Source organism: Alosa sapidissima, chromosome 18 (genome assembly GCF_018492685.1).
Source record: "Alosa sapidissima isolate fAloSap1 chromosome 18, fAloSap1.pri, whole genome shotgun sequence".
Lineage (NCBI taxonomy): Eukaryota > Metazoa > Chordata > Actinopteri > Clupeiformes > Clupeidae > Alosa > Alosa sapidissima.
This window is the reverse complement of record NC_055974.1, coordinates 10,306,286-10,322,074: the sequence shown is the minus strand read 5'-3', so window position 1 is coordinate 10,322,074 and position 15,789 is coordinate 10,306,286. Positions and strand designations below refer to the sequence as shown.

The following is a 15,789-nucleotide window of genomic DNA, read 5'->3' as shown; positions in this document are numbered from 1 at the left end:
CACACACACACATATCTGCTGTATTCCTACAGCTGGAGCATGGTAGTGTCATGGGGAGGGTTTACTCTGGCACTGGTTGATTTGGGGGCTCTGTGCCATGCTGGCTCACTGGCAGAAGGGGCCATTTGCACGTGTGTGAGAAACAGGGACAATGGTGGCATGTGTATGTGTGTGTGTGTGTGTGTGAATGAGTGAGTGAGTGAGAGAGAGAGGAAGAGAGAAAGACTGGCGAAGTGGCAGGTGGGTGAATTCTCAGTTCCAAGATCTCACCAGTGGTAAAAGTGTGTCAGTATGTGAATATGTCCGAAGTGCAAGTGTGTGTGTGTGTGTGTGTGTATGTGTGTGTGTGTGTGTTTCCTTCCTCTTCTCAGCTATAACTCACCGCTTCAAGAGAATCAAACAGCAGTAATGTCTCTTTGTGGTGATACACTGGAGCAACCATACAGCCCCACACTAGCCTAAGCAGCACAATATGTTATCTCTCCCTCTCTCTCTCTCTCTCTCTCTCTCTCTCCCTCTCCCTCTCCCTCTCCCTCTCCCTCTCCCTCTCTCTCTCTCTCTCTCTCTCTCTCTCCTTTCTTTCTCACCTCCCTCGTTCTCTCAGCTCTCCCGCTCACTCGCTATCCCCTCTTGCCAACGTTTCTTCCCCTCCCTTCTTCCCTCCCTTTTTTGTTGCTTCCAGCCATTCTTTCTCTTCTCTACATCGCACACACACCTTCCTGCTGTCCTTCAACTCGCTGCCAGCCCCCGGTAAACCCTACCACACCCTCGCCTCTGCCCCGGTTCATTCGATTAGCGTGCACCCCGAGCCCCCCTGAAGGATATCCCTGACACGGCGTATCAAAAGAAGCATTCACCTTTGATATAAAAAAAAGGACACGCATTTTAACATAACATTAGCGATGCAGCACGCGCCCCTGCCTGAGCTGCTGGCCGCCGCCGCTGCGTGCCCAGTGGCTCCACCTGGGCAGCCCCCCACCCCCGAGGTGAGAGATCTTTAACAGCGTTGAACGCGGTACCGGGCTTTCATCAGGCCCGCCGTCTCCAAAGCGCCACAGCGATGACAGCAAACACTGAAGGGTTTTTTTTTGTGCCCATTTGCAGCGGGGCCCTTGTGGTGGTGAGGCTTGAGCAAGCCGACGAGACCTGCATCCTCGACCGACTCAAATGGACTAATCTTGGAAGTCCTTAGCGGTAGCTCGGTCTTTCATGTTGCTGTGAGAAGATCTGACCTTAGATGGCCCCCGTATCAAGACACACACACAAACTAATGAGGCCCAGGAGAAGGGACCATCACAGCAGTCAAAATGATTCTTAAATACATACACATCTCTTAGAAGAATTTTACATTCATAGTCTCTCACATTTTATATTCATAGTGTCTTACATTCATAGTCTCATAATTCCCCTTATCACTTTACTGATCTTACAAAGAGAGTGTGTTGGTTTTTCACATTTGAGTTTACAATTGTCCATTGTAAAAACTGGTATTTAAAGTGATGGCAAACCTTTGAGCAGGAAACCTCTCCCCTGACTGTGATTCATCAGCAGGAGCAAACACGACGTTCTCCCCGCAAGCCCCAAACACAGACTCTGGCTGGCCCACGCACGTCCCTGACGCACAAATCAATTTCGACAACTGAATCAATTTCTTTCGAACGGGTTTGTAATCCGTAAGTGTTAATAGCTGGAATTAACACCGCTTCACGAACAAAAGCAGAGGGGCCTCGGCATTAGCGGAAATGTGTGTGCAGTGGGGAGGTCTTGACAATGAGGCGGGTGCCACTCTCACTGTGTCAGACGAGCTTCATCCACAGACTTCAAATCTCAGCTATATACAGCAGCTATGTTAAAATGGCAGATAGAATGAATGCAATGAAAATACTTTTTTTTTCAATAAATAAGTGGAGATAAGCCTCAATCATCACCACGCGAAGCCCGTGTTGCATAAAAATAAGGCCCATAAATGAATAATGGAATTGACAAAAAAAACAGATCAGCTCACTGCAGGAGGAGCCTCAATTCTACTTTTTCACACAGTGTGTGTGTGTGTGTGTGTGTGTGTGTGAGTGTATATGTGTGTGTGTGGGTGTGTATGCCTGTACGTTTGTGTGTGTGTGTGTGTGTGTGTGTGTGTGTGTGTGTGTGTGTGTGTGTGTGTGTGTGTGTGTGTGTGAGAGAGAGAGAGAGAGAGGGAAAATGAGAGATAGAAAGAAAGATTGTATGCATATGCCAATTAGATTTATTGAGATGGTATCTCTGGTTAACTGAAATAAATATGTTATTCAGGCCAATAGATGGAAAATGAGAACGGAACAGGAAGAAACACAGGAAGAGAGATAGATAGTGTGTATTTGTGTGTGTGTGTGTGTGTGTGTCTCATGTGAGTGTGTGAGAGAAGAAAAAATTGGTCCATTTAGAGAGGGGGCGCTAATGGAGGTCTAGCTTTCTAAAACTAACGTAATAATAGTGTGTAGTCTCTGTGTGTGTGTGTGTGTGCATATTTGTGTCCCCTATAAGCAAGCCTACATCTGTGTGTATTGTGTGTACAGAACTTGCCTTTCTGTGTGTGTATCTGTAGTGACTGTCTATTCATGCCTGAATGTGTGTGTGTGTGTGTGTGTGTGTGTGTGTGTGTGTGTGTGTGTGTGTGTGTGTGTGTGTCCATGGTTATGTGAGTGCATTCAAACAGCATCCATCTGTGTGGACACAAAGCCACACAATCCGAAGAGGAGACTTCCCATCTCACATTCCTCCTTCGACTCAATCATGGCCCAGAATAGCAAAGTATGCAGGCAGCAAAACTTAGCCGACCTAGAGCCGAAATGGAGAGCCTCTAAAACAAGGCAGGGAAGAGCCGGTGAGCTAAGAGTGATGGCCCAGTGAGCCGGTGTCACAGTGCTGCTGTCACATCCAAAATAAATCTGGTCATAACACTGACCCCCCACGAGCACACAGACATAAACAGACAGACACACACCCAAACACTCACACCTACACACACACACACACACACACAGAGAGAGATGCTTTCCAGCTTTCATCAACTCAGCCATTCGAGAGTTTAAATCAAGCAGCAAGACAGCCTCACAAACGAACAAAGAGAAACACACACACACACACATACGCACACACACACACACACACACACACACACAAAGAGAGTGTCAACGATGAGCCGTGCCAGCAGAGACACTTCTTGGATTAAGCCTCAGACATACACACACAAACACAAACACGTGCACACATACATAGACAGACACACACACACACACACACACACACACACAAACACACACACAGCCATTGCTGTCTCTTGTTCGTTTTGGTTATGGAGGGGAAAGGAAGTGTCAAAGATGATATCTCATGATGGAACCTTGTTTCAAATGCATTAGATGGCTACTGAGCAAAGGCAAACAGACAAATTCAATTGTAGTCTCTAAGTCCCTGGCCAAATCTCTGCCTGCATGCTACTAGAGCATGGCTTTATGTACAGTAAACAAAGATCTTCTCAGACTAGGCAAAAGGGCTACATAAAAACAGTGCATGGAGTTCCAAAGAGGAAATGTTTACATGGCTTACCTCATTTATACTAAGCAACAACAAACAAAAAAACAGACACCTATCTGTTAAGTGGCTAGATGTGTGGTGAGAGCTTGTAAGACAGCAAATAAACATCTATTTGAGACTTGGGGACAATGTACACTTGATGCTTTTTGGTATTCCTAAGCCTCTTTTGCAAAATATAGTCTAAGGTAGGCTACATGACAGATGAAGCATTTCACAACACCCCTTATAGATTCACCTGAGATGGTTGCACAACATTTAAAAACAAAGGACTGTGGGTTACAGTTAGTTGTGGAGTGGAACATGGGAGTTAAATGTTTTTTGAATTAGATTAGCCAAGCCTAAAGCAGTGAATGTACAAAGCATCCCGTGTCCTTTAGGGAATGTTTCCACAGATGACATATGGCTTTTCTTGACAGGCTCGCTTGTGTATGCTCCGACAGAGAAAACAAAGGTTGTCTATAAAAGCGACATTTAGGCCTCTTGACACGAGATCCTAACGGTCTACAAGTTACCATCGCATTCATAAGGTTGCGTCAGACCTAAGCTTAGACAACTGATCAAGTCTTCTGGAGTGTACAAAAATGTGAAAAGCTAACCTCGTGCCCTTCTGCCCTCGTGCGCGTGCTAACGCTGTCAACCAAGCATTTGTTATGCTGAATGTTCGGTTCAGCAACAAACACGATTTACTAGTCAGTGGACACACAAGCTATATTAACAACAATAAAAAAACAATAATCATCATCATCATCATCAGTTGGCATACGCAGCAGATATTGACAGGAATTATTTACAGTACATATTTTAAGGCATGTGATTTCATTAATTACATTTACATTTAACAATTAAATTAAATTCAAGGCCAATTTTAGTTGCCATGACACATGTCATTGCTCAGGGCAACTTTCAGAAAAACTGCATACTACAATGATGATGGTACGAGGCGCTCTAGTGGCCTCTGCTAAAGCTTCAAAAACAGACAGTTATGCAAAATTACCGTAAGAGGATGTAGCCTACCCAAAGATAACAACATACACTGTCTATTTAAAACGCAGTGATATCATATTGGCTATCTAGCCTACTGTAGGCTGTTTCTTCCTACACAGTCTGTCAGTTGTTTCAATTCGCCGATCCAGTCCTTTTAAGGAGATTCGCTGTAGTCTGCAAGCTACCAGTCGTTTGGACCGGAGTGTTTTAGAAAACAAAGACTTACTCAGCAACCCAGAAAGTAACGAGGCACAACCATAAACAAAATGTTTTCTCTAGAAAACGTCTGAATCAAATCACTCGCCTGCTGGCACACGCAACTGGTAGATAACAAACTGGACAACTTTCCAAGTGGGTTGCGGGGACTACAGCATGCCCTTTCTTTTTCTTTTCTTTTTTCCTCTTTGACATTACCTTGTTCCCGAACGTCTCCACTCGCGCTCTGCAGGATGGCGTTCAGAAGTAACAGCGACAACATTATTAGCGAATGTCTGCATTGTAGCGATAAAAATTGGCCATCTTTCTGTCGGTGTTTGCTATACATCCCTGTCGCGGTCGGAACCGTGGTCCGTTCTCCCAGGCTCTCGATGGCTCACTCGCGCGGATCCCCCCTCCCGCCTCGTCCTCTTTGGATATGGGAGCGGAGCGCGTGAAAACAAGAAATGGATCTGATTGCGAGTGAGCGTGTAGCTCGCGAGTGATGCGCACGCTCTGCTGCTTGGCGTATGAATGAAGCTATGACTCAAGCGACTGTTCAGAGCCCTGACAAAAGAGGGATTAACCGGCACTCGCCGAGAAGACTTCTCTTTGTGACTTGTTTGGATTAATCGTGTGTATGCCTTCATGCATATGCAAGAGAAAATGATAAATGCATAAAACACCAAATCTATTCAAACAAACAAGCGGCTAGTGATTAATGATTTTATCTCACATGATTGATGTGGTTTTGCATATCACGTTGGATATTGGCAATGCATCATAATAGGTAGCCTATGTAATTATCATAATTTATCACGAGGGAATTGGCAATATTGGGAAAGTTGCCAGTTGCCTCATATATGCCTACAAGTGATTCTCTGAAAGCCAACAAAACAACAACCTGTCTTGAAAATATGACAAAGTCAGCCAAAGAGGTGTTACCTGTTGCATTTGGGGAAGATAACACACCAAAGAAACTCAGTGACCTCCTCTTAACGCTCAGACCTACCACTTCACATTTTGGAGACACACTAAATGACGTAAGCCTCGGATGCCCTGGGCAGCAGCGATAATGAAAACAGGACTATAAAAGCATATTACTCTATGATAGGTTCAAATGTGTTATTGAGGAAACATTTTTATTATATTATGAGATATGTTTCTCCATAAGCCAATTCCTTGGATGTGGCCTATTCATACTTTTGCTATTACATTACATCATGATTTTTTTTATCTGCTAATTTTTTTTTTTATTATTACATGTGTTTTTCCAATATCATTCATTGCACTGGATGTGAGAGCAGAGACCACACCGTGTCTTATACCTTTACATCTTATCTGTCTGGTGTAGGCCTTGCTTTTTTCTCTCTTTCTTTCTTTTGCTCTCTTTCTGTAGCTTCAGTGGGGAGGGAGACAAATTGAATTGGACTGTGAGTGCTCTCAGCTTTTTGTTTGCCATCCCTATATCTCAAAGCACAGAATAAATTCTTCCCTCCCTGATCCTCTCAAAAAAAAAAAAAATCCTATCCTTTTCCTGCAGCATATTAAAACCATGTGCCCAGCAGTGGCTAAAACCCCATTATGGGATGTTTTGCCAGCATTTGGACCGTGTCACCAGGCCAGGAAGGTGGCCAGAACTGTCTTCTTTTATCTCTATAAATGTTTTATACTCGCTGTGTCACTGTCACTCTCAAGCCTCAGAAGTTTGGAGTTATTGTCCGGATTTGTGGTGGCAGAGAGGGACGGATAAGCAGACTTAACATCCCTCATCGGGAAAATGTGTCCCTTTCTGTCTGACCGCCTCAGCAGTCCTTTAGCCTGCTTAAAGGACTCTGGACACTGTGTTTCCTCATACATTTTGTCCCTCGTTTCCCGCTATAGCCTCTCGCCCCGCACTCCGCTGCTCTATTTCAGTTGGCTTACAGTGGGGGGGTTAAAAGTGTGGAATACCAAAGGGGTGAACTTCTCTCGCTCAAGCAGCAAATCCCCTCTTCTAACAGAAGGGCCTTCAGAAGCACTCACAAGCCAAAACAGAAAAAAAAGATGGAAAGCTTGTCGCTAGTGCCGAGCAAGATTCATCTATTCCCTCTACAACAGTTCCTGTCCGTATTTGCGGGGCAACATACTGTGTGGCGGAGAGCAAACTCCATCAGCCCTGAATGTCATCACTCGTCCAAATTAAACTGCGGGTCAGGGATCAAATGCACATCATTCAACTGCTCATCTACATGCAAGAGATTAAACAGCTTGACCTATCACTCCTGTCTTGTGAATCTTAAAGTGGTGGGGGCTTCTCCGGTCAGCTCCCTCTGATAACCCTTTTGTCTTCACGGCACGCAGATGGAAATTTGACTGTTCAAACTCATGCATTGTGCTACAGATTAAAGAGTTTTTTGTCCTTCCAGACTTATTGGCCTCAGATATTATGTGGCAAGAACTCTATGATCAAAAAGTGTGTGTGTGGTGTGTGTTCCCACAATGCTGTGTGCAGACATGGTGTGTGCATATGTGTGCAAAAGCTGTTACCAGTGTATGCATGCTTTCCTGACCTCTCCCCTCTCCTTGATTTTCTCTGTCTTTGGGATCTTTCATTCTCTCTCCTGTGGAATTTATTAAATGATATTTAAAGTCTTAATAAACAGTCAATGAGTTGGTAATACTTAAGGCTATGTTAATGAAAAGGCAATGCATCCATAATTGCATTTAGGCATAGTAAAACTGTCGATGTTGCAGCCTAATTCTCTAAAATGTAGCCTGGGCTAACACACTCCATATTGTACGTCAGTGGTTAGACTTATTTAATTAAATATCCCAAATTTGCCTGTGAGCTCTCAGTGGGCGGATTATGAACTTTCAGGCCCCTGGGCCCAGATGTATTAAGGGCCCCCCACTAATTGTCGCATATGTGGGAGGGGGGGTTTGGGGGTCCTCCCCCAGAATTTCTTTTATTCGTTTGATGTGATTTCCTGTATTCTGGTGCATTTTGGGGATGGTCAATACTAAATTAAATCAGATTCATAGCCTATATCCTGATTTGTTGATATTGAGGCAATGATTCCATGCAATGGCTTGGGCTTCAGGGCCCCCTGACCCCTTGGGCCCCTGGGCCCGGTAGGCCCGTGCAGTAATCCATCCCTGGAGCTCTCTGTGTGTGTGAAAAGAAGGGGTAATGGTGGTGTTGGTGGAGGGCAGCGAGAGTATGTGTGTGTGTGTGTGTGTGTGTGTGCGTGCGTGAGTGAGTGAGCATGTATATCCACACCCAGTTTCTGTGGCATGGAACAATTTAATCAAGAACCTCATCACTGCCATAATGTGGGTTCCTCCCATTATACATCACTCTTAATAACCCCCATTGTGATTACACTCTATGTAGTCATTTATAATGGACCCATTGATGACTGACAGGGAGAAATCTATTAACTCTTTACCCATTTTCATCAAGCACTTCAGTTAATCCAACAATGATCTAATCTGAATCTTGGAATATCTGCAAAATGCTCCTCTACAAATTTAAGGAGCTGCCATTGAAATAGACTCACAATGTACTTTGTTACAAGCATTTCTTTCTTCTTTTTTTTATTTATTTGTATTTATTTATCTATCGTTTGAAGGTTTTACTGTCCTGACCCTTTTTGGGTGATTTCAGTTTCACACTATAGCCTACTTCCTGTCCTGGTCCGCTGCTATTTGGGGTATTGTGCTTTTGTACTGCTGTCTCCGTCTGTCCACGAGGTGATAAGCGATCGATGAGACACAGGCTTCTGATTTCCTGCACTATTCAATTTTTAATATCAAGGGCTCCATAGACACAGTCCATTTCAGTTTGTCTGACCTACCTGGCTAGTGGGTTCAGATAGTGTTAGAGAGAGGAGCCAAATATAACAAAGAGGCTCTGCTCACTTTCGGGAGCAGAGAGAGAAACAGGAACAGAGAGAGAGAGAGAGAGGAAGAGAGAGAGAGAAAGAGGAAGAAAGAGAGAGAGAGAGAGAGAGCCCCTTACCATTCACTAAAGCATTTTGGCAGATGGGATGTGCTTGTTTGTGTGTGTGTGTGTGTGTGTGTGCGCGCGCTTGTGTGTGTGCTGATGGGAGGCCCACTGAGTGCAAAAAGGTAAGATGTGTGTGAATTGTTTTTCATTTTCTGAATTGTTATAACACTGTTATAAACTATTTATTACAAGAGTAACAATCAAAGTGAATGGTAGACTATTCATTATCAATGGATTCATTGTCTGACTGACCATTTGATGGAGGAATACGAAATATCATTATTCAAAATGTTATACGTATGGTGTACTGCCAAAACTCTCTTCTCTGTAAACTGAAATAACATGGTGAGTTGTAAACAACCAGCGAGCATGGAGTGAGTCCCTCCATCTTTCTCTATTACCTGATGGCAGTTACTGCCACACAAGTGACAGTCATGGCAAAAAGACAAACAACAAAAACAACAACAGATAGAACCAAGAGGCCTTTTCCTCATGACAGAACTGCATACTTTCCAAGGCGAATGTCGCTCTGCAGACACTGCAAACAGTAGGATGCATGACCAAAAAAAAGAGAAAGAGAGAGAGAGAGGAGGAGGAGTAGAGATAGAGAGAGAAAGAGAGAGTATGGGAGAGGGAGACGGAGACACTGACAGAGTGAAACAAGTGGGGGGATATGGTTCATAATGAAGCGTGGAAGCGGTAAAGAGAAACTGGCTGGGTCTACTGTGGACCCTAAGGGTAGAGCCCTATCACAGAGAACAATGCCCCTCTAAGCTGGCTCGCCTGACGCAAGATAAGTGGCAGAACAGAGGGTTCGCCCGGGTCCTCAAGCTGTTTTTACGGAGATACACAAAAGCTGCACTCAGGAACTCGACACCCCCGCCGACAAAGCTCAGGACACAAGGAGGCACGAAAGAAGCAAGGCAAAGAAAGGGAGAGAGAGAAAGAGAGAGAGAGAGAGAGAGTGTGTGTGTGTGAGGGAGTGTCAGTGATGACGTGTTTAATGTTGCGTGTGCTTCGTAAACACACCACCCAATAAAAACAAGGGACGGCTCCAACCAGGCGAAGCAGGTAATACTGAGGATTTGTTCCTCCATGTTGTTTTATTGCCTCCTTGTTGAGGGTGGTCGTGTCCCTGTGACGGGTTGGTCATTGAGCTTCAGCAACAGGGAGAGTGGATTTGAAATGGGTAAACGCCTTGCTGTCGCTGGAGCATTTACCCATTGCAAATCCATACCAGAGTTACTGAATTGATATTCATGGATTGGTTTGGGAGCAGAAAGCAATGAGAGTCCTGTGGAGAGTCAGTGTTCCTTCTCTCTTCTCCTTCATCTCTTGATGTTTTGTGTCACCAGTGGGGGAAAACAAAACAAGACTTGTTGATTTGAGAAGCATATGGTCACAGGATCCCGTTGCCATGGCTATGTGGGTTATGTTTGTGTGGACGTGAATATAAGTGTGTGTGTGGAGGAAGTGAGGCCTTTACATATAAAAACATCCTCATTCATCATTTCCTTCCTCTGAAAATATGCTAATAACAGAACGTCTGCAGAGAATTGCAAGACCCTGAAGGCCCCAGAGGAAATGTGTGTGTGTGTGTGTCTGTGTGTGTGTGTGTGTGTGTGTGTGTGTGTGTGTTTATTTGTGCGTGTGCACCACAAGGAAGCCCTATACGCTACTTCAGCCCAGTTCCACGCATGAACAACACTGACAGAGCGGGAGTGTGTGTGTGCGCGTGCGTGTATGTGTGTGCGCGCGCGCGTGTTATCTCAATTATTTTTTTAAAATGAGACGCCCTACAGTGGTAGGTTCAAATTGATAAATAAAACAGGGACATTTTTCACAGAGGAATGTGTGTGTGTGTGTGTCCCTCGTGTGAGCCCTGGGCTTTTGTGAGAAATGAGGAATTCTCCCCACATGTTTGTGGCCAAAAAATGACACAAAAAAGAGAAAGAGAGAAGGAGAGGGGAGAGGATAACTTAATTAACTGCTGTGAGAGGATGATAACGAGGTTGCATTCAGCCTCTCTAGTAATTGTGTTTCACACCATCCATTTGGAGAGGGGTCATTGCGTGTCAGGGGACCGCACACGAAGCATAGATAAGACGCCTCATTACGTATGCGTCCGATAAGAAATGTCTCCCGGTGCAAAACTGACAAAAAAAAGAGAGAGGAGGTTTGGAGGGGTTTGGGAGCAGTGTGTGTAGAATTTCGACTCCATCCTAGAAAGGGGTTGGTCTATTTTGCCCTCGCATAATTGGTTGTTAAATAAGTAATATTTAAGAGTGAGTTTGTATCCAGTTGGAAATGAAGCCATTAAATCACTTCACTCAATGGGATGTTTTTTAGGGAGGGTTGTAAGACGTTGGCTATAGGAGCCGTTTGCCAGAAAAACAGAGCTTCTGATATGAACAGATTTATCTTGGTTGCAGAACTTGACAACTGATGTGCATGATTTTACTTTAATAACCTTTACAAATAACAGAGATCTCATTGGAAATCAATCTAAGAAAGCATTTCCTTGGCCATTAAATTCAACCTGACAGCAATCAAACCGCAACCAGGGAAACATAATTTGCAATGGAGCAGACGAGCACATAATCCATTGGAGGGTTGTGCATGTAGCCTACCAATAGGCCCTGCGGTTTTTTGGGTATGCCACATCAGGCCTATTTGCACTGCAGGAAAATGACAAAGTGACACGCTGCTGATCATCCTGCTGTGTAAATCTTCATTTTTTTAGAGCCGACTGTCGAGAAAAGCACTCCTGAGACACACTGCCCTGGTGGAGCTGCCTGACCGTATCAATCGATCATCTCAGGGGTGATTACACTGGTGATGGAGCTCAGTGGGGGGGGCTGTTGGCCCATCCAAATGGATCAGCTAGTGTAATGATGGATTGGTATGGATATCGCACATCATGAAATTTAGGTCTAAATCTCGATCGGTAGCCTACATCAACCCAGAGGTTATCTGTGAAACATGGCCAGATTATAGGCCTAGGGGAATGGTTAGAGTGTTGTCATAAGATCCTGTCTTGCATTCAGCTTAGAAGGCAATAGGCCTGACTGAGCTTGGTGATTTGGTTTACCCTGTCACACTGAATGCCCAATTAGTGATCATCAGTGATCTTTAGTGACAGTTACATCTATGCAATAACTAGGCAAGGCAGTTGTGGGCTATCCTACCCATGATCTGACATAGGAAGCGATCCAAATCCGAACTGAAATTAAGTGGATCACATGCTCCCCCTTGTGAACATTTTGTCAGCATAATGTCCTGGGGCCCTTTGAGACTACAGTGCTGTTTTTGTTCCCAAGGGTAATAATCTTTTTCCACAAAATAATATAAAATCTGTAACGCTACCATATGTTTCATCACATATGTGGATTAATGATTCATTATTCATCAAAAGTACATAACCTACATTATTATGGCCAACTCAAAAGATGTCACGAGACTGCGCAAACGTTTTGCAGCAATGACTCCCTTCAACCTGGGATGAGACGAGTTCAGTGGCTTGCGTTTACATCATGGTGACTGACGTTACGGGAGCGCCTTTGTGTAGAAGTAAAGAACTTCTTCTACTTCAAGTATGACGGGTTGACACAGTGATACTAATAATTGTAGGGATCTTTGACAAGCGGTGTTTGTCTGGTTTGGTTGTTTGAATAGAAAAACAATGTCTGCCAATGAAGATCAAGAGGTAATTTGCACAAATATGCTAAGCCATATCGTTCGTCCGTGCTAGTTAGCTAGCTTACGAGAACAGCATCCGTAGTTGTAGCTTGCTAACACGACACTTACAAACTAGTTAACGTTACAGTCTTAGCGTAATGTCACTCATGGGTAGGTTTGACCATACCAATGAATCGTTATTTTGAATCAGTTTACTGGTTTTATATGAGTCATACGTCAGCTAGTCCATGTTGGGGTTAAACTGTCTCATCTTGTCATCCCATGTGATTAACGTGAACGAAAGTTAGCAATAACTTAACCTAGCTAGCCTGACTGGACCTCTGGTGTTAAGATGGATCATACTCGATAGGCGGCTAATCTATAATCAACCTCAACAGTCAATGTGTCTGATGTTAACTTATAAAAGAGATAACGGTACCTTAACGTTACCTACTGTATGCAAGCAAACGGGAACTTCGCTAGCGTTACTGGGCTTTTATTTATTTATTTATTTATTTTAACTAACGCTGGTTAACTCATCTTTTCATGGTTAGATTCAACTTTACTGTCATTGTACAGAGAATTCGAGTACAGAGACAAAGACATTACTTACACGCTTTACCAGCAGCTAATTTCAGGGAAGGGGTCATGTTATTGTTAATCTGCTTTCAATATTGCATTTACAGATGGAGCTGGAAGCTCTTCGTTCTATATATGAAGGGGATGAGTGTTTCAAGGAACTCAGTCCGACGACTTTCCAGTTTAGAGTGAGTCATTTCTGCTAGTCCTATCAGTCCAACGTGCCACCCGAAACCTGTTGCTAATGTTAATAGTCGATTGGATATGTTGTGTTGTTGAAACCACTTAAAAGGATGTGTGATATTGGTATGCATCTCTGTAGTTACCAGCCCGGTACCCCAGATTGAAATTGAAATTTGGTTCGTCTGGGTTCTCCCAGGCTATGTTATTACATGAGTTGCTGATGTAAGATAGCCTAGTAGGTTAATTCTACAGGTGCACTATAGGTGGTCATTACTTCTGCCAAGTAACAGTTTTATCTTCTGTCTTTAGATAGGAGATCACGAAGACCCCAAAGCTTTTCTTTTGGACGTTTCATGGCCGGAGACATATCCTGAAACTGCCCCTCAGTTAACCTTACAAGCCTTTTTCAACAATAGAATGTAAGCCACTTTCTTAGCAAAGTTGATCAACGCAACATAATTTATAGTATAGTATATACACCTTGTCAGATTCATTTAACAAGTTAATATGCTTGTGTAGTTCTACTCTGACAATATCAGTTGTCTTTCTTGCATAACTTAAGAACCTCCTCTGCATTTTAAAGTATAAAACATGTACACCACTGTTTCCTGCTGGTTTGTTAGATCTCCGACCACAAAGCAGGATATTATCTCTAAGCTGGAGGAGCAGGTGGAAGCTAACCTGGGCACAGCCATGATGTACACATTGTTTGAATGGGCCAAAGAAAACCAAGCAGATCTGATGGAGCACCACCAGCCTGTGAAGGATGCAGCGGTCAGTCCCTGTGCTGTTTGTTTCATGTTGGTTTGCTGTCTGCTGATCTCTTTCTTTTTTTCTCTCTCTCTCTCTCTCTGGCTTTGCATATTTGCCTATTTTGTCAAAATGCAAGAGAAACTATAATTTGTCCACTTAAACTACTGAACTTGGTTCAGTAACTTTTGTCATCTTGTTATTAATATTTTTTGTCATCTTGTTATTTGGTTAAGACTCTTAACCCCAGCAATGAAACATCGAGTCCTGTGTGTTCAAACAAGAAGAAGGAGAAGAAAGAGCAGCTGACCAAAGCACAGAAGAGGAAGATGATTTCACGTACAGGTATGTGCATGTTTTGCATATACACAACTTATTTCTCTGTCTGTCTCTATACTACAATGATAACGTTGAATTTATTAGACATGTAGTGGAATTTGTTCTGGTAGATTACCACTAATTTTTTTTTTTTTTACTTATGTGTCTGCAGATAATAAAGGAGAGCTTCCTCGAGGTTGGAACTGGGTAGATGTCATCAAGGTAAAGGAAGAATTTGTTGCGAAATCACATCATTTGATGTCACATTCTACATTGTCATTACCTAGCCAGATATAACCTGAGATAAAGGCTGGGCAATTATAATTTTGTTCCAGTAGAGGGCAATATATGACCTTTTCTTGAAACAGTTGCAACCTCGTTGACTTTTCTCTCTCTCTCTCCCTCCCCCCACATAAACTTGTTGACGATGTACATCCCACATCAGCATGTAAGCAATTCTTTTTTTTTAAGTTCTATTTTAAGCACTCTCTCATTCATTTTACTCAACCCCCTGCCACTGCATGTAATTTACATGTAAAGGCGCACTATTAAAAGTTGTAGTAATGCTGTCTTAACGTATCCATACTACAGCTGAGCAAAACGGGAGGAGCCGCAGAGGACTAGACGAAACAGCAGACGAATGGAAGGAGGCAGAGATGGGGAAAGATTGATGGATAAGGTGGTGAAGAGGTCTTAAGTGGATGATTGGAGGACTGACGCTGTCCGTCTCGCGTTTTCTGGAGAGAGTACAGAGTGCAACGTAACCTCGACACACACGCTTCAGACAGGGTTATTTGAGGTTCTCCAGAAGATGGGTCTCTCTTTGCATTGGGGGACTGTCAGACCACTACACAGATGTTTAGCTTTTTAAGGTCATGTGAGCGAGGGGTAGACTGAGAAGTCTGAAGCAGCTTTGCTTTTCCCTCTGCTGTCTGCTCTTGGGTGTTTTTTGCTGTGCAATTTAGATAAAGTTGCAGAGTGTGTGAGCGTGTGAGTGTGTGTGCGTGTGTGCGTGTGAGCGTGTGTGTGTGTGTGCGTGTGTGTGTGTGTGTGTGTGCGTGCGCGTGCGTGCGTGTGAGAGAGAGAGAGAGTGTGTGAGTGTGTGAGTGTGTGTGCGTGCGTGCGTGCGCGTGCGTGCGTGCGTGCGTGTGAGAGAGAGAGAGTGTGTGAGTGTGTGAGTGTGTGTGCGTGCGTGTGTGCATGTGTTTGTGTCTAAAAGTCTATGAGTTGTATCTGAGTGTGTTTGTGTCTAAAAGTCTATGAGTTGTATCTGAGTGTGTTTGTATCATTTGTACGAGTTTCCTTTGCAGTGTCATGACGATGCCACACATACAAATGTGTTGATGGTCTAATCGCACAGGCTGCCAGTCTCCTTATCCAATGGTAGACGCCATCCCACTCAGAACTCTCACCTACCTCAAATGTAAAGGTGGAAGAAAAAACACAAAATGAGTGAGATAAACAAGGTCAAGATCCAGACACAGAACTCCAAAGAACAAGACTAGGCCTACACATTAATTCTTGTTTTCATAGGCTTCAGT

General features: G+C 43.7%; 2 protein-coding genes across 2 annotated transcripts in view; one reads left to right on the top strand and one right to left on the bottom strand.

Annotated features, from left to right (window-relative positions):
- The window catches only part of adam19a (ADAM metallopeptidase domain 19a), a 113,850-nt gene extending 108,555 nt beyond the window's left edge, over positions 1-5,295 (bottom strand). The window contains exon 1 of the mRNA XM_042069401.1: positions 4,969-5,295. Within this exon, the coding sequence (XP_041925335.1) occupies positions 4,969-5,098 (130 nt within the window). The 5' untranslated portion in view covers positions 5,099-5,295. The remainder of the gene's footprint in view (positions 1-4,968) is intronic.
- Positions 5,296-12,247: 6,952 nt separating this feature from the next.
- rwdd (RWD domain containing 4) lies at positions 12,248-15,729 on the top strand. The gene is made up of 9 exons (XM_042070925.1): positions 12,248-12,446; positions 13,105-13,185; positions 13,490-13,599; positions 13,804-13,954; positions 14,167-14,275; positions 14,421-14,470; positions 14,694-14,696; positions 14,840-15,346; positions 15,487-15,729. The coding sequence occupies exons 1-8, from the start codon at positions 12,423-12,425 to the stop codon at positions 14,870-14,872; spliced, it is 561 nt and encodes a 186-aa protein (XP_041926859.1). The 5' UTR covers positions 12,248-12,422; the 3' UTR covers positions 14,873-15,346; positions 15,487-15,729.
- The last annotated feature ends 60 nt before the right edge of the window (positions 15,730-15,789 follow it).

Bases quoted from the DNA above. Each gene is read 5' to 3' on its own strand.
- rwdd (XM_042070925.1), top strand. From the start codon at position 12,423: ATGTCTGCCAATGAAGATCAAGAG. The intron at 13,600-13,803 runs GTAAGCCACTTT...CTGGTTTGTTAG, and splicing joins GCCTTTTTCAACAATAGAAT to ATCTCCGACCACAAAGCAGG. The intron at 14,276-14,420 runs GTATGTGCATGT...ATGTGTCTGCAG, and splicing joins GAAGATGATTTCACGTACAG to ATAATAAAGGAGAGCTTCCT.